Source organism: Excalfactoria chinensis, chromosome 4, assembly GCF_039878825.1.
Source record: "Excalfactoria chinensis isolate bCotChi1 chromosome 4, bCotChi1.hap2, whole genome shotgun sequence".
NCBI lineage: Eukaryota > Metazoa > Chordata > Aves > Galliformes > Phasianidae > Excalfactoria > Excalfactoria chinensis.
Genome location: NC_092828.1, coordinates 73924126 through 73943396, shown reverse-complemented (window position 1 = coordinate 73943396; position 19271 = coordinate 73924126). Strand labels below are relative to the sequence as shown.

The 19271-nt window shown below is 41.5% G+C and overlaps 1 protein-coding gene across 1 annotated transcript; it reads right to left on the bottom strand.

The window, feature by feature from the left end:
• Positions 1 to 344: 344 nt before the first annotated feature.
• RLIM (ring finger protein, LIM domain interacting) lies at positions 345 to 18641 on the bottom strand. The gene is made up of 4 exons (XM_072334875.1): positions 18450 to 18641; positions 8928 to 9116; positions 7989 to 8072; positions 345 to 7173 (listed from the first exon to the last, which is right to left on the bottom strand). The coding sequence occupies exons 2-4, from the start codon at positions 9094 to 9096 to the stop codon at positions 5645 to 5647; spliced, it is 1782 nt and encodes a 593-aa protein (XP_072190976.1). The 5' UTR covers positions 9097 to 9116; positions 18450 to 18641; the 3' UTR covers positions 345 to 5644.
• Positions 18642 to 19271: the final 630 nt, after the last annotated feature.

Sequence of the window (19271 nt, the reverse complement as noted above, 5' to 3'; positions counted from 1 at the left end):
CCGTGAGGTGTTCAGTGTATTTCCAGTGGGAATCAGCACTAAGCCCTGGTCCCTGATGGGCACCCATAAAAGTCACAGCTACCACTTGAAAGATAACTTACGGCTTTGGTGCTCCATGCTATCTACTGACAGATTTACACAAGTCTGGCACATAGATTTATTGCTTCTGGTTTATGTACTAAGGAGCAATAAACTCTTCTGAGAACTTAACTCTGTACCATTCCAGGTCTTTTCAGCTTCAAGGGAAAAGCACATACGTTTCTACCACATCCTTCAGTATTTACTCCGGCACATTCCCAGTGTAAGAAGAATAAACCCAAGGAGTGATGATCAAGCACAGAATTATCACTTCATGCATTTTATTGAGTCTATTTAAATTTGCATTATGACATCTTACATAGGGAACAAACTCCTCCTAAATATTAGCTATCGAATCTGATCGAACTGTTGTCTGATGACCTCAGAGTACCATTCGGTACTAAACAAGTTGAGTATAAACAGATGTAAAGCACTGTACAAAACAGCAACCAAAATCAAATCAAATAAAAAAAAGAAAAAGAAAAAAAGAAAACTCTTACATTCTCAGTTGAATTCAGGGCTTCCCAACCAACAGCTTTACAGCAGAGCGAGATTCAGGAAGGGAGCTCGGGTATTTCAGCTGAAGGATCAAAACCACATAAAATAACCAAAACAAATCCAAAAGAATGCTTCCCTGTAAGAGGAAAAAAAATAAGGATGCCTCAAGAAGAGGTTGGGAAGCCCTGCTTTAACAGACGCAAATTTCTTTGTTTTTTTAACACAACACAACTTTAATGTACTTTGGGTAAGCTATCATCAATCTTCACCCTCTTTCATCCCTCCTTAGTCAAGAACAAACAAACAGTCTGGTGCGTGCAGTGATTGGAAATGCTTCTGAATTTGTTATAAATTCCCTTATCGTGGCTCTGAGCCAACTCTCATCCAAAGCGAGCAGGCAGATGCCCATAACGACTGTGCACCTCATCAGCTCCAAACATCATTACATTCCTCATCATGCAACCCAAGTCCCCGCAGGAGGACGGTGAGAAAAATGAGACATCGGGGCAGCACAAACGTACGCAGTTTCCGGTAACGGAAAGGATCTCAAGTCAAAGGTAAGGCTGCAGCTCAAGCCGACTGGATGGACCTCTGTGTTGGGGTGTGACAGTGAAGGCAATGCTGGGAGACTCAGAAAAAATCACACTGCTAATAGTCACAGACATGGTCAGCCCTGCCAGCCCTCCTCTCATCCTCCAGCTAGATTCTCTGATTAGACACCATGCGGAACCTCCCCATTGTGCAGGCAACCATCACAAGATAAACATCCACTGCAATTAGACAGGGAAACAGTCCTCTGGCCCGACATATTTGAATAATCCAGCTAACTGACAGGAAACTGGAATGACAGTCATTACGGTCCATTGTGTCAACATTAGTGGGAAATACATTAGTTTGCAAGTAGACACAATGGACAATTATGGCTCCTTCAAAACTGGTAGAGTATCACGTTAGTGCAGCTGCTGTGCACGCACATTAATACTTCCTACTAAAAGTCTTTAAACATTTAACGAGTAATTTCTATGCATGCGGTTGCTACAGTAATGAAGCTGTGTTTAAAACAAGTCCATTGACTGCCTACAAAATCTTTTCAAAAAAGCCGGAACGTCTTGCAGGTAATTAAAAGGTGCACATGTAAAAGGGAAATCTAACAAACACCAGGAACGAGTCTTTACAGCCTTTGAATAGATAAAGACCTGATTTAAAGGAAAAAGGAAAGCACCCGCAGCTCCTTATCGGTCTGCAATTTGAGCTGAGCTATCAAACACACCCTGAAGTTAAAAGTGCCGTGTGTTCTTTTAGGTTTTGGCCTTGTGACTGCTTTCACAGCCGCACGCTGTCCCCGAAGAAAGGAACTCAGCTCCCCCACCAGCCAGACAGGTACTCACAACTGCAGCGTGGGCGGCTCGCTGCTTGCAAACAGCACCGTAACTACTGAGGCAGGTGATAACAGGGAATCCCCCTCCAAAATTTAGCAAAAGCCTTCAGTAGAAAAGCAACCATGCTGCTTCCAAAGGACGAGCTGGCTTTATCATGGCTCTGCAGAAGGCTGAGAGGCTCCCACAAGGTGGCACTAGGAACCAGGCGGCTGATGCAACGGGGCTGCCTCTGCTCCTCTATTTCTTTCAGGCATCTTAAAGTCGCCAAAATGGCCATTTTGGCCCTTCATACGGATGTAACTACGAGGCAAGATGCTGCATTCCACCTGCAGTACCACGTGTTAACTGAAGGAAGCAATGGGTACAAACACCCAACGCCAAAATAACTTTGAAGCTGTAGAATAATTTAATTGGGAGCCTTTTCAATTAGAGCAATTGATGTTTCATTAGTGACCAAAACGTAAACATTGACTTTTCCTATCTGCAATGCAACCTGAGAAGTAGAGAAATTAAATCACCTCAAGGTATTAGGGTAAAATGCAGCACTGGGGAACTTCTCACAGACCTCAGCCCTACAACTGTGGTGCAGAACACACGGGGTTTCTGGTACAGCAGAAAGGCATTCATGAACACTGAGCTTCCAGATGCAGCTCTGAGCAGAGGGGATTCTCTTCCCCAGAACTGCTGCAGAGACTGACAGATAAGTCAGTAACACTGAGCTCTTGCTTGTATCAGCAATTTAATTCTTGCCAACTCCTCCAGGTGTTGGGCAACTAGCCCCCAGCACCGCTAGTGCACTCAGTATCAGAAAAGGCATATAAAACACTAATGTTCAAGGGCTTCTTAATGGAGGTTAAATTCTCAGGACCAGAGGCGATGATTTAAATCAGACATGGGAGGAAATTATTTACTGAGAGGATGGTGAGGCACTGGAAAAAGCTGCCCAGAGAGCTGCGTATGCACCACCCCCTGGCCAGGCTGGATGGGGGCCCTGGGCAGCCTGGGCTGGTGAGGAGCAACCAGCCCATGGCAGGGGATTGGGACTGGATGATCTTTTTGGTCTCTTCCAATCCAAGCCATTCTACAACAAATTATTTATTCCTGGTACCATTTGGGAAACCTCCAACATTTTATTAGTTGCTATCGTTACAGAAAGATAAAATGTTAAGGCATGCCACTATTTAGCTATAACAAAACTGTAACGTTGAGTCTTCCAAAGGATACAGTTACTGGAAACTCAGAACATGAAAAAGAAAGCTATGTATGTTGAATGACACGCATCACAGCCGTGCCTTGCATTAATTAGCACTAGTGGGCTCCTTTCTTTCTGGTCACCATTCTTAGACCTCAGAAATACATACCAGATTCTCAAAAACTAAAATAGTATTCATGCGGAGAAGTGTTTTTTCCCTTCTAATTCAAGACTCCATTAAGTCAATAAAGCTACTGGCAACTGCAACTGATAGCACACACTTGCTATGCGAATGCTACCGGAGGAAATTCAGAAGCATTATTTTGTTGAGGAAGATTTGGCATCAAAATGTATTACCCACATTCATAAGAGTCCAGCACCTGAAATTAATATTGAACTTCCAATGTTACAGTGATGCATATCAGAGGGAAAAAACAGTAAAAGCATGAGCTTATTTATTCTGTAAAAAAGAAATAAAGACACCACATGTATTCCCTCTGCCATGATGGTGCGTCCCAACAGGAGGAAAGCGAGCTCAATAGCCAGTCAGGGTTTCCCACTAAGCCAAACGCCACGAAATGCACACACACAAAAAAAAATACTGGAATTCTGGGACGTTGTGAAATCCTTAACTAGCTGATGAGACATTAAAATGGCTTAGAGCAGAGACTATATTTTAATGCAACCACCACTGTAACACACCAAAAAATGTATTTTAATCAGGAAAAAAAAAAAAGGTAGGCCAACTTTGGTTTTGTCATCTGAGGAGCAAGCAACATTTCCCATATAGCCAGCAAGAGCAGTTCATATCCCTTTCAAACTACTGCCCTGAAGATTAAAAATATACTGCTTTTTTTGGTGCAGATACAGGCTAGAAAAAAGAGTCACTAGAGAATAAAACAAAAATGGCTCATTGAAGAGGAGTGACAGCTCCCCGACACAATGATAGCTGAGGTACACAATCCCTGACAGGGTGTGGTTGGTAGGACCTTTGAGTCCAGCTGGTCCTATCCCTGCTCTTGCAGGGCCACCACATCCAGGAGGCAAAACATTTTCCAATGTCTATTTCTATACACCACACACATACTTTTAAATTTAAGATTTCTGTCTTTCCAATAGGAGTATGAGGGTGATGTTTTGTTTGTTTTTAAATGTGTTGCCAATCTTAACATTAAATATACTCCAGCAATCAGTTATAGCTTTCATATTTAATCTAGCACTCTATTAATGAGTCTCTTTTCCAGTTCATACTTATTTCTTTGCAGCACTTGAGTCAGGCTAAGAACAGTGGATACACATCAGCATGTTCACTAAATAGATCCAGGGATTACTTAATATTGTTCAAGCTGTTGTGGGGAAAAAAAAACAACCCTATCTATCAATATTTGTCTGCTGAAGAATTACACAGGGTTACCTCAAAATTTCAAGTAAAAATACAAAAATAGGGCAAACGTCACCAAAAGAGCTGGTGCACATTGGTTTCTATTATTACATATTAGCAACCACACAAAGAAATAACCAACCATTACGACAGTTTCTAATTTTTATCATCGTTTTGGGTGGCTTTACTGAGCCAAAACACTGCAATTATAAACATCCCGCTTCAATTTTTAAAGGCAATTACGTGTCCAATTCAACTGCTTTTATATTACAGTAGTTGTTCATATAAATAGTACAGATATGCACTGCTCTTGACAGGTACACAGTTACAAAAGCAGCTCTCCTGTATTTAGTTTGCTCTCTCCGTGGTGGGTTTTGTATGAAAAGCATTCTCAATTTCTAAGCGTGGTACAATTTTAATTCTTAATGCGTTAATACAACAGTGCATTGGAAAAGTACTGAGCTTCTACAAAAAAGCTTTACAATTTTAAAACAGATTTTTCTTTTTTTATTTAAACAAGCATAGGCAATTCTTATATTTCCACAACAAGATAAATATCCCAATTAAGCTAACAGCTCATCCTACAGCGTGCCATAGTGATGGGGAAAGGGCTTACATTAGTGTTATTTACACAGACACGTCCAATATTAACCCAGTATGAAAATTAAAAGTATTTTCAAGTATGCAATTAAATTCAGGTTACTTTTTCAGTCAGTTGGATTTCTTGCAAAAACTCCTCTATGACTCTTGCGCATTTAGCTGGGATGACTTCCCAGAAAGACTACTCATAAGCACAATGTTGAGGACAAAATGTTTATTGGACTGGAGGAGTAAGGGGATAGAACTTAATACCCTTCATAAAGAAAGAAGTATTTTTAAGTGAGTAGATGTCTTTGGACAAATGAAATTCATCACACGAACCAACTAGATCTTGAAAACCCTAACAAATTTTTCCAACTTTAGAAGTTTGAATTCAGAGAAAATTCTTTCATGAGGGAAGATTCACTCCAAGTAATTACTATACATTGAGTTACCACTCAAAAAGTGGCCATAAAGGAAGTGACTTCTTTGCCCATCACTATTACACTGCTGCTTAGCCATAAATTCAGATCTCATTTAGACAACACTCTCTCTGTTACCAGAAGCTAAGACTGCCCTGCGACAAATGGGACAAGTGGAATTTTCCGATAACCAGCGATCGATGCAGTGGACGTGATACTCATGAGAACAAGGCAATTTACGAAGCTTGTTTCCTTCCGTGTACTCTGTAATACACACACTACATGTTTTCAGAGCATCACTCTCACCGAAATTCCTCATTGCTAGGTTGTCAATTTGTTCTTTGGTGAGTCCTCTTGGTTGGTCATCATCATCTTCATTTAGTAGGAAAAACTGTGCTAGGCTAAGGAATGGTAGAGAACCACTTTCTTCAAATGTGACCGATCCTCTCGTATTCCGACCTTCCCGTCTGGCACCAGATGTTGAACCACCTTCATTACTACCTTCAAACACTTCCCCTGAGCTAACATCTGTATTTTCATTGCTTGAACTACCACCTCCTCCGTTCTGTGGCTCAGAAGCATCCACGTTCTGATTTGGAGTTGGGCCACTAGGATCTGCGTCGCTATCGCTATACATAAAGTAACTCAGCTCTCCAAAGCCTGTCATTATCTGCCTTAGCATAGTCTGAATTGCGACTGATGTAGTCTCACTTAAGCCTGTATTTAAGATCCTACGAATAGGAATCCTAATGGTACTGACATAAGTTCTCACTCCAGCCCGTTCTGAACGTGAAAACGTACGCCTAAACCCTCCTCGTTCGCTTTCGTAAGTGACTGTGTTGTTAGGAGTCTGGGACCGGGACCGAGTTCTGTTGGCTATGCTGTCCCTTTGCCGATACTCTCCTGGACGAACTCTTCTCACCTGGAGATCGAGTACTATGGTAGGAGGCCTCTGTCCAGGAGCTGCAGACTCACCGGCACCATTAGTTTCTGAAGAACCTGCTGCTTGAGGAACAGGTCTTGTTTCAGGGGCTGAAAACAGAACTGCATTTTCACTAGGAATCTCAGTCCCCACTGCATGCTGCCTTAATGTCACATGCTGCCTAGTTCTAGAGCTTCCCTCAGCTTCATTCACTGCTGAATGGTCAAACGTTTGAGATGATGTATTGTGATGAGACCTGCGAGGAGCCTCACTCACTGGATTAATAGGTGACCTACTTCTATCAGTCCTAGCCCGCGTTCTCCGCTGTTCTGGGCTCCTACTTCTCGCTCTCCTCTGCCCTCTAGGAGAAGCTTCCTCAGTTAACTCTTCTGAAGTGCTCCTTTCTGATCCAGGCTGCCTTACAGATGGTGATTCAGACCTTGGAATTTCAGAGTCACTTTGGCTGTTTTCCAAATCCTCCCCACCGGAAGGCTCTACAGATGGCTCATTCTCAGTTTCCGGATTTGTGTTCCCATTATTACGGTTGACATTTATTTCCAAACTGAATCTGAAGTCACCACTATTTGGGTTAGTCCGGCTCACAGCTCTCCAGGATTGGTTTCCTCGCTGCCCACTTCGTGTTGTATTTCCGGTCTGTCGGACTGAATTAAGCCAGTCTATTATAGAATCTCCATTTGAAACATCTTCTGTGGACTCTGCACCTGTAAAAAAAGACAAGGAACTACCAAAATTAGAGTACTGAGCTAATTTTGAAGTGATCTTTTCCAAGAAAATTATTGCTTATAGTTTAAAATGCGACTGTCTAGAAGCACTTAACACTATCCAACATAACTGACTTCACAAATAGCATTACAATTCTTATCTACCAGAGCTCTGGTAAAGAAGCAGGAGTGGACTTTTTTTTCTAATACATACAGACAGGCTGCAGCCATCACATGGCAGCCAAATCAAATTAATACATTATTTATCGTAAATAAATGGAGAGCTGTATTTCAGGTGTCACATCAATGTTTTGTGTTTTTCTTTCCAAACAACTAAGCAATATAGCGACTTCTAAGCAGAGAAATACATTTGTCCTGAGTCTTCATTTGAAGAATAGCAACCCATCTCGTTAAAGAATGAACCCCAGCAGCAAACTCCAAGAATCCTCCACCAACCTCTTTAGGGAGGCGATAATAAAAGCAACAGAGCACCCTTGGAAGGGAAGAACGATGAACAAAAACACAAGAATTGCCAGGAAGCATCCCAGAAGGGAGCAGAAGTCAAGAAGGAAGACAGTCTAAAAAGCACATAAGAACCCTAGATGAAATTTTAGCTTGCTGCGAGTAACAGATGCGGTATGGGTGAAATCTGTCCCAAAATGATCTTCGCAGCAGATACCAGACATAACGTTCATTTAGTTTTGAAACAAAGCTCACCTTGCACCTGCCTAGGCTTAACTTGTTCCACTCCTGCACTCAAGTTAAGGTCCGTATGGGGTGCTAAAGTTAAGAGTTTTCACAAATACTGTATATACCTCTATTCTCATCACTGTTTTGCTGTGGCGGACCTTCTTTAACTTGGTGCAGCCTTCTCAGCAACTCTTCTTCAGTAATTTCACCTTAGAAAAATAAGCAAAATTTTCCAAAAATATTTCCAAATCATACGTATGGCAAGCATTATCAAAAGTTTCTAAAGAAGGTACAAGCCACTGTTTTTGTTTTAATTAAATTCTGCCATAATGAGACTGACAAGCAAGTAGTTATAAGGGGAATTCAAACACTTCAGCACCACTGTCCCAAATAAGTTGCTGAGGCTTAAGGATTTAACAGTTTCAACCTCCTCAAAAAAGACAGATGGGCTTTCTGGTACTGTACAGCAACCACTACAACTCATCAGCATTCTTTTTTCCATCCTAAACCAATTAAATGACTACCCAGAGTACCAAAAAAACCAACCAAACAACAACAACAAAAAAGAACCACACAAGCACAAAAAGAAGTTTGAGTTAGTTTTAAATTATAACTGGCTTCAATTAGACATCACTCTATAAAGAGCCAGTTTAATAGGTCAATTGAAAACAGACATAAGAACACCCTTGCAGAATCTTGTACCAGATTAATTAGCCTAGTTATGAACTCTTAACATCAGCTAGAAATTTTCACACATGCTTAAAGGTGATTATTTTCTATCAAAGTAGACTAAGCAGCCATAACTGGGTCAGTTCTGGATGTTCCCATCAAGAGGTATGAAAACTAGACCTCCATACCTGCTGAATCCACACCATCCCAAATCCCTCACTGCTAGTCAGTACCCTCTATTTTGAGGGCACACAAACTGGCAGGAAGCTACTCCCTAACATGGAACGCAACTGCAGCAACATGAATTAAATGGATGAAAGATATTAAGAACAGAAAAAAAAAACAAACCACTTCCAAGTAAATGTAGTAAGATGTACATAACAAGCATTACATACCTGGTGTTCCTAGCAAGTTGTTGTCTCTCATGAGTCTGTAGTCCTCTTCACTCAGGTTGTTTACAAACTGATAGAAAGCTTCTTCTCGATCTAAGCGATCTAGCTGACTCTGACGTTGTGCTTCTGATTGATCAATATTTCCTTTATCACTAGAATCTGAGCTTTCCATCTTGGCAAATGGAATTATGTCTAAAAATAAAATAAAAAATAAATAAATCATTTAACTTAATGAAATGGAGCACGATATTTAGACATGACTAACTGGTAATACATTATTCACCTTTACATTCTGGGGAGAAAGACTTTGCTAATGAAGTTTCAGTTAAGCTGCAATACAACAAAATCACAAATTAAATATTTCCCCACTTTAGGTACAAACAACAGCCGTCATTACCAACACGTAAAAAAAAGTGACAAGTACAAACACAAGACATGTTATCAGCTTACTAGCTGCCTACAACTGTCTGCTCTTTACCCTAAGATACTCCTGCTACTACAACTACCCAACAGAGCACGAAAATGTCTTACTGTGCCACACAGCAGCACAGTACAAGGTGCAAGCCATCCATGCTTATGCGCTCCAGCTCTAAAAGAACACAGAATTAAACACTTATCTCTTCTTCCTGCTTTGCACTATGGCAAAGAAAATAGGAAACAATGTAGCTTGCTGACAACTACCAGATGCCCTTCAAAATCCAAGTCAATTTTAAACAGAATGGTTGGATTATTTCAGATTCAAACGAGTCTGAAGATGCTACAGAACACTATGCATGTTAAAAAAGAAAAACCCACAACAAAAAGGGCTATTAGTTTCCTCCCCCCCAATAGATAAATAAAAGGGAGGAAGGAATGGGTTGTAAAATCAGCTCTGTGGTTCCGTGTCAAGAGAAAATTTTGCTTGCAAGTTCCATTAGTTAGTGAATTTCTGATGTTGATAAAAACAACAAAACAAATTGCAGGACAAAACTCCAATGTGTACATACATGTCATAACTTATGCTACAAAGAACTTTTTCTTTCACTCTCGTCTGCTCTTCGTATTGTTTTTCATTTTTATGAGATCTTCAATGATGTCTCAAAACAAAAGTAATCCATGAACACGATGCCTGTATTTGATCAAAATTAGAACACCTGCAAATGCAGGAGACATCCTGGCACTGGTTGCACCATGCAAATACATCAAATGAAGCTAAAATAACTAGTTTCTTTAATCATTATAGCTTGCTATTCACAACATTAAGAATTTCCCTGTACAACTGGTAGAATCTGGTTACTCAGAGAGGTGATTAACACACTAATCCTCTGCATGCTAAAAAGCTCTGTAATAATATTCCCTATTAAAAAATGTTCCTTTCATTCAAACCATGTTTCATGTGACACAAAAATACCGGAAGAATAAAGATTTTTGCTTCTTACTGGAAAAGATCCAACACTTCGACATCTGTCTAATGCAAAAAGTAACTGTTTTGGTACGTCAGCACAGCTGTACTGACTGCCCACAGCTAACACTAGTGCTTCTCCACAGAAGACAAGCACTGTGGAATCTCCAAGAGTAGTTTATTTCCGCTGCTATAGTGAAAATTCAAGTGCACTGGTATCCCCAGTGTGGAACAGTACAAAATTCCATAGGATAGGCCATCCGGCCATCCCACTATTACTGGCTTCCAGATGAGAAAACAGTTACTCCAATCCTGTCTCGAATTCTAACACATTAAAGCTTGCTTTCAGGTTAGTCACAATAAGGCACAAATGTCTTGACTGCCCACTGTTACAGGCGTGGAAGGTTACTGCTTTTTAGCCAGGTTAATTTCTGCTTTATTTATTTATTTTTAAATCCATAAGCAGCAGCAATCACTTGGCTTCTTACTGGGGTTTCAAATGGCAGCCTACCAGCTGTCTCTGATTTCCTACATCCCTGGTACAATCTGAAGACTTGTATGTGATGCACTGTCAAACACACTGATAAATGAAGCCATTCACAAGGGAAGTTGCACAACAGTTCCAGCAGGTAGATTCAGCTCAGACTGGGCTGTTACGAAATCTGTACGCCCTTCAGATCTCAGACACATACTTCTAACGAGGACAGCTTGCTTGAAACTCAAACAGCTTTTTACATGCTTTCTGTAGCAGAATTATGACCCCAACTAACCTCAAGACGTTTTCATCCTCAAGATAATATCAGAAAAACAAAGCTGCTTTTTACAAGAATCATCTGAACACTGAGTAGAGTGAGAGACCTGAACCCAAAAGACAACCCAGAAGGATGCATTAATATTAGGAAACTGGAGTACAACTCTAACTAGCATTGCCTGCCCATCCCCCCACTTTTTTTTATTTGTTAAAGGAGATGACAACAAAGCAAAGCCCACAAAACAGAAGAATAAGGGAATGCAGTAACCTACTAAGGGACAAGAGAAGCAAAAAGCTGCTTATAAAATATTTCCCTCAAAATAGTTGCTACCTTGATATTTACCCAGCTTAAAACACAACTGCAACATTAACATATTTGTAAGCATTAGACTAATTCAACAAGCAGGTTTTAAAAGAGTACACTACACATGCAAAGCATTTGTACTCCCTATGTTTTGAAACCTCCCTTTAGACTGCAAATTCTAATGCTCACAGGCACTCCGGCTATATAATACCTACTTGATACAAAGACTTTGCCTGCTCTATTTCAGAAAGCAAAGTGAATGCTATTCTCGATCAGGGGGAGAAAAGTGTCAAAACAAGTTATGTTGGGAAAAAATAATCTCTTCTTTACCACTGTGTGCATTTCAACACCTGACCTTAAGAGAATGTTAAGAATAATACAAAGTCTTATCTGGTTGCAGGTCTGCACCCCTTTCTTCCTCTTTCATTTGTCATCCTCCCTCTTAAACTGTAAGATCAGCTGTTGGCTGAGATTAAAAAAATACTGTTGCCAAGAAAACAGCCTTAGAGCTGAGGATCTTGATAATCAGTTCCATTTGCAGTAGGGCTACTTCCACTAGTGACATACTCACTGTACCTTCCAAATGTGAGCCAGCAAAACAGAGTACACCAGCCCACTGAACCCCAGTTCCACACCATTTCACTTCAACATCCTCTAAATACTATGAATCTCTACAGGATGTTTACATGGACAAAAACAGGTGGGGCAGAAATGTATGCAACAACACTCTTCCCTTCTTATCATTGATAGCAAACTGGCCAATAGTCTTCAAACTAGAGCCCTGACATTAAAACTGGTACAAGAAAAACAAGATCTCTACTCTGAGGCTTCTACTACTTTCTCTCCTCACTGTGGGCTCTGTCCATTTCAAGCCTCATCTCCTACACCACTGCAGAGCCCTCCACTACCAGATAGAACATACTCAACTGTTCCAGGGTTTTTTTCCTACTGCCTCAGCAGGACTCGGCAGGTCACGCTTTCTTCAGCAGGATCTCCATAGTGGTAGCATGTATTGCTCCACTCCTGTTTGAATATGGTGGAGCCTCACAGAATCAACTGGATTCTGCTCTCAGCTTACACACCACAGAAAATTATAACTGGCTTAAGGAAGTTGACTACAGCAACACAGGGCAACTTGATGAAGGAAAATCTGCAGGTATGCTATTAAGTCACAGAAGAATGACCAGCATTTGATTATCTAATAAGCAGGTGTGCTTCAACTCTTGTTTCTCTTTCTTCTAGTGGTTTCATTCTTATTCAAGTGAAGAGTCAGTATTTCCTCCTTTAATGCTCTCCCTTGTCAGCACTAAGTTTACAAAGGGTGGGGAAGGTCACATCTGTGAGTAGGAAGTTCAGACCTGTTATTTATTGCCAACTGTAGCTGAGATATCCAGTAATGAAAATCTCTTCACAGGAAAGAAGGAAAATCACCTAAAGTTCACCCCAAACAAGATAGCGTACTGAGCCACATCTAAAATAAACAATTGTTTTAATTAAACAAACAAACACATCCTTCTGCAGGTGAATACCCAGACACATTAACGGCAGTGAATTCTTAATTGGTGTTCTCATCCTTTGACAAGCAGAGGATCTTCCCTGCAGTTAATGCTCCAGCAGCCACAGAGATAGATACCAGAGCACAAATGACCAGCTGCCACTCTGCTGCTACAGGAGCAACACAGCAAGCCCGCAATAGATACTGTTTGATTACATTGTTTTATTCAAGAGGAAGTAATGTAACGCTCTTTGGACAGGGATGATTTAAGAATTTAGGTATTCCTTAATACAAAGTTACCATTCTTACAGAACACAGTACAAGGATTTTTTAATTTTATATATATATATATATATATATATATATATATAAACCTTTTCCTTATGACAAATCACGTGTAAACAAAATCCAATCAGTCAGGAATTTATGACCATTGAAAAAGACCTGATGGTACAGCAGGCAGTATTGAAGTTGTCCATTTACTTTCAGCAGTAACACTATCTCCATATAGCTTAGCATTCAGGGAACACACAGTTCTTCCCAGGAAACCAAAAGTCAGTGATCAATCACTATATCTACTCCCTTAAATTGCAGGGTTCTAAGAAAACACAGTACCTTAAACCTGAAATCTTCATTAGATTTGTGACTCATTTTGAGAAGACTGGCAACTCATTAGTTAAACTGCAGAAGCAAATCAGAAACTCACAAGATAGCTGTGCAGAGATCTCCCCCAAAACGTTCTCCATCTAGGTGCTACCAGTATTTCAGCATTACGTGAGCATCTGTAGTGCCCCATATGTTAAACGTTTCCTGCCTAACCTCATGTTCCAGCAACGCAATTAATACCTTTGTACACACAAGAAGGATGATGGCAATATGAATAAGCACCTCATAGACGTGCTCAGCAAAAGGCTAATTTCTCATTTATGATTCATGGCCTCATCTTAATTAGGTACTTCAACCAGCAGAGCACCTTGCCTACCTACATCCAGTCTGAAGTAATTATCAAAGCCTTTGACTCAAAGAAGCAACTCAGTAGTGGGAGCTGAAATACTTTTCATTTTGATCTTAGCTTGTTTCTGGTTAACTATTTCTTTTCCCAAATTTCACTGAAGATACCTCAAGGACATTTTAGCTCCACATAAGAAGAGCAACCCAGCTGTCTGTTGAAAACACCCTGTGAACTCTGACTCCAGCAGCCCTAACATACCACCACATTTGGCAGGACCAGCCTCAGACATAAGTCTCTCCCATTCCATTTCTCAAATGACACAGGAACAGAGCTATAATGAGCAGTTCTGGTACTCTGGGTTCTTCAAGCAAAAACAGAACCAGCTTCACATGCAGTATCAACTCCCCCTTGCCTTCCTCAGTCCAAGTACTAGGCTTTCCTAGAAGAAGAAGAAATAGTTTCCACGCTGGTCAGTACCTGATTGCTCAATATATAAACCTAGAAGAAAGCGACATAACAGGAACTACATCAGCATCTTCAATATTTCATCACTCAAGACTACAAATTCAAAAGTATAAGCAAAAACTGGCAGTGAATCCTATTTATTAATGAAAAAGATACCATAAAACAGTAGAATCAAACAGCTACTTGCATTATACAAGGAGCTTCGCTACATCAAGATTTGTGCTGTATTTGTACAGCTACACAAGTCTTTTGTGAAGAGACTGAAGGCTACAATAGCGTACGTACAATTAACTTGTTATCATTTCTAACATGTACATTAGTAACAAACTCTTCAAGATTTCAAAGTTGCATCATGAATTTTGCCTACACTTTTTTCTACTACTCTTGCTTACTACAGATACTCTGACGCTCTACTCAATTATTAGATTTCTTACTGAACTTACTACGAATTCTAAGCACTCAAGAACTCCCTTATGTCCTCTTTGCCTCCAAAAATTACTATGGAGCACACACCACTTTCTGATAGCTGAAAGAAAACATTTTCTGTGACCACTATACAATTTAAATACCAGCTTATATGGAGTATTAAACGTGGCTTTGGATAATTCATCACTTCAGCATGTTTCAAAGCAAAGCCCATGAAGCAAAATGTCATTCAAAATGTATGATTTTAAATAACTGAAAGCAAATGAACAATTTTACAGAACAGTTGCTGCAAATACTAACAATAAAGACATTTTGACTGAACAGACTGGTATGAAGGAATGAAGACACTTGCCTTCTCACTGTGCAAGTGCCCACTGTCCCCGTTCAGATATATCTAGAACACATAGCAATTCATTACAAGTTTCTATTGTTACCTTCCACACAGAAGGGTGGAGCTTTGCAATTTCAGAGCATTGATCTCATGGGAATGAAGGCAGGGCTCTGAATATAAGGCAAGGATTGTCAAAAATCAGGTACTTCCCATTTTATAACCTAGACTTATTAGAACAGCATTTTTCACACACACAAAAATCAAAATAAAATGAATATAGTATTGCGTCTGTGCTCAGATAGGGGTGATATCAGCTCAGAGAAAGCTAAGCACACTCATGTTACTGACTTTCCAGTACTGGGAGAAGTCTCGTGAAACTTCTCTTTCCCCAAACAGCGATCTTCCTGCTAGATCAGCAGGCAGGAGAGCTAGGCTGGAGCTCCAGGGAAGTAATACTGTGCATGAAAGTAACTGGTGCTGACACTGAAAGACAGCAGTGTAAACAGGACTGACAGCTAAGGAAGTTGTACCCACAGAACTGATGCCCATCACACAGTGTTTTGATTTCTGAAGAAAGAGAACTTCTGTTTACTGAAAGCACAAAGCCAATAATAATCCACTGGAAAACCCATCTCTACATTTACTCTCAACTTTTCACAGAACTGCTATTACAGCTTCTACTAAAAGGCCAAAACAATGACAAATTCACTACAAATACAACCCACATAGGAAATCCAGTGCATGCAGTTGTTGCTGTTCTTGTCTAGCACTCAAGGAACATAAAAAGGGGGGGAAAAATATTAAGCAAAGCCTCTTTAACTTTAAAAGCCTACCTGCAAGACTTGCATTCCATGATGGACTCAGTTCCTGACGACAAATTTAGATAGGCAAGCTCAAGTGTTTTAGCAATATCGCATGCATGAGCATCTTGCATACTGAAATTAAGATTGCTCTAAGTAAAATGCTTTTAAGTTACTAAACTAAGAGAAAGTGCACGTTGACATTTCCCACACAACCAGTTATCATTAGTTGTTTTCATGAGACTCTACAATGGCAGAAACTAAAAAGCTGAGCTTCAACACTGAAAAACAGCAAGGATGTACCAGTACCTTGTTACTACAAATCTCAGCAGCACGAAAGAAACACGCCTTGTGTGTTTATTCTGATTTTAACAGTAGCTAAGAATCTGCGCAAAAGCAAAACTGAGTCCGCACAATGCTTCTGGCTACACCCAATTCACCATACAGAACTCTTGTCTCTGAAGATCTTACACTACTACATTGTTCAGAAGTATTGGCTTTGAGATGCACAAGACCATCACAAAAAATATAATGATAACAGATGTCCAAGTTCTGCCTCATTCTTTCAACATTAAGTTTTTCAACCTAAAAAGTGGATGTTTTCATCAAGACTGAGACAACAACTGCAACAGAAATTCATTCGAACTGAAATCTCTAAAAAAAAATACTTAGAACACCAAAGTAACTTGTTAAAACTTCATTAAACTGGACTCAAATGCAATCTGTGAGCTGAAGTAAATGTCATTAAATTATGGCTGTAAAAAAGAAAAGTACAACACTTCCACTGCAACTAGAAGCATTCTACCAAGATGAAGGAACTTACTTTGAAACATTTCCATAGGGATGGGGAACACAGAAATAAAGTAGCCAAGTACATTAATACATGAGTGTTTTTAAAAACACTTCCATTTAAGGATCACATTACTCATTCCCCTAAAAATACTGATACAGAAAAAAAAGAGACATGTAATGAAGACCAGAAACTTGCAACACTGCTTTCCAGTACACCTTGGTATGTTCATGTACTCAGTAATATGGAAAATAAATTTGATACTGCTGGCAACGACTAGGAGCTTGAAAAAATGCTTGTGGTTTCTTACTGACAAAACATTTATGTAGCCAGAGTTGCTGATGAGCAGAATACTGTAACTGTTACGCTTAGTGGTCCAACATAACCAACATCTCTTAATTCTATGATGTGCATTGTGCTGCCCCTTGTTAGCAGCAGAGGTGACAAAACTGCAAACTATAATTAGTTTCACTCTAAAACGGTAAACTTGTAGAGGGAATGCAGTCATTTTTAAATGGGAGTTGGTCATTCCAACTAAACTAAGCATTAAACTCTCAGTTGAGATGATTAACTGCCTAAGGGGCAGCCAAACGTGCTTTTTTCCCCCCTAAAATCACTTGCCAAGTCACTGCAATTAGCATTATGGAACACAGTAGTACTGAAACTTCTCTAGTGTTTTCATGACAACTTACAACTTGAAAACAACCAGTACTGTCAACACAGAAAGGAGAAATATATCATATGTGGCAACTGCCCTACTGTATACAGTCCCAACTGAATCCTTGTTTACAAGCTCCTCACGACTATCATCTCAAAAAAAAAAAAAAAACCCAAACAGATACACAAACAAAAACATTCAATTAAAAAAAGTGTATTTGTGCTGTGAAATCTTTTGTCAAACTCCTATTACACACTAAAATCAAAACAAATGACAAACCTTAGAACGTATGTATTCTATAACTTGATATTGCTCCTCCATTAAGGCTGACAATTGAAAATGAAGTGATATATTTGTATCATTACACTTGACAACAGTTTTGAAATACAGTAAACAGAAACTCCAAATGTCTGCAGACAGTATTAAAAAAGGAAGGCAAAATGCGCACAGGAAACAAGGTAACAGAATAAATACTACATGACTAAGTAAAGAGAAACTAATCAGACAGCAATAACAATCACAACAGCTTTTAACAGGTCACACAAAGATCACAACACTCCCAAAAGGCACAACGGTATCAAGAATTACTTCTGTTCACCTCCAACAGGGCTCCTGCCTTAATGCAAGGAACTTAACCTACGAACACAGACCTGATGAGCGGAGGATCTTAAAGCAGGCCCTAAGCAGTACAAGGCCTGGGGCAGTGGCTGTAATCCTCCTCCACTCCCAAAAAGAACCTTTTCCAATCCTAACCCCCCCCCTCCCCCCGCCCCCTCCACCCACTCAACTGTCCGGCGGTGGTGGAGCCCTAATGACCCTCCTCTATCACGCACCCCAGACGAAGGCGAAGAAATCCCCAGGGCGATGGGGCCCGGTTCATCCGGAGCAGCAGGGCACAGCCTCAGGCACCCCGCCATCACGGCCCCCGGCTCCAGCACGGACCCGCTCCACCTCAAACGGTTGCGGCCCGCAGAGCCCCGTGAAGCCCGAGACCGTCCTGCCCGGTTCAGCCGCCTGTAGCCCCCTCAGCAGAGCCGCACCGCGGGGCTGAGGAGCCCGAGTCCCCCGGCTGCTCCCAGCGCCGGGCGGAGGCCGCCGCCGCCTCCCCTGGGCCTGGGCCTCTCCCTTTCCCGTGCCATCTTGAGCGTCCGCGTCCGGGCCTCCGCACTCACCGCCCGCCGCCGTCTCCTCAGCTCTCGCTCCGCTGCTCTCTCCGGTCTTCAGCGGGCTCGGTGCCGGCTCGCCGCGCTCCGTCCGTCCCTAAGCAGCCGCAGCGTCGCCCTGCCTTCCCTCTCAGGCGGCCATTTTCTGCTCCATTGTTACCAAGGAACGGGGGCCCGGAAGCGGCCGCCGACAGCGGAAGTAAAGGCACGGACCACTGCGCACGCGCAGACGGCGCCTCCGGGGCGGGGGTGGGGGACGCGCACCAACGAGAGGAGAGTGGAGCACCACCGAGGAGGGTAGAGAGGCTCAAGCGCTGTGCTGAGGGGAGGGGCGCCGCCATTTTGAAGAGGGGCAAAGGCGAAGGGGATGGGGTTGTTGGTATGGAGATGAGGGAGAGCTGGACCACCTCTCTGGTTGCAGCCTCCTGTTACCCCAGGGCTCAGCATAGCCCCCGAGTGATGCTTTTGGCGTGAAGGAGTGGTATGGCCCGTGTGTCTACCAAGAGCCGTGGGGGCCATTTCGTGTTACCTCAAGGTACTCACCTGGGTCGTGGTGAGTGAAGGTGCCAGCAAGGAAGCTGGAGATGTCCAGTGTTTCCCAGCTCTTAAGGCAAAAATCGTCAGCAAAGCTGCTGTTAACAACATTCACCCTCCTTGCCTTGCTAGCAGGATTTCCTTCTCACGCTGCCTTACCCAGTGTTGTGTGCTGAAGATGAGTCATGCTGCAGAAAAGCCAGATGTTCCTATTTGACAGCGTGAGCTTAAATTAAGCATTACACTTCCACAGTTCTGTAAGCCTGCTCATAGGTTAAATGTCACTGTTGTTCTGCT

Bases quoted from the DNA above. Each gene is read 5' to 3' on its own strand.
- RLIM (XM_072334875.1), bottom strand. From the start codon at position 9,096: ATGGAAAGCTCAGATTCTAGTGATAAAGGAAATATTGATCAATCAGAA. The intron at 8,073-8,927 runs GTATGTAATGCT...TATTTTTCTAAG, and splicing joins CAACTTGCTAGGAACACCAG to GTGAAATTACTGAAGAAGAG. The intron at 7,174-7,988 runs GTATATACAGTA...CTTTTTTTACAG, and splicing joins AAACAGTGATGAGAATAGAG to GTGCAGAGTCCACAGAAGAT.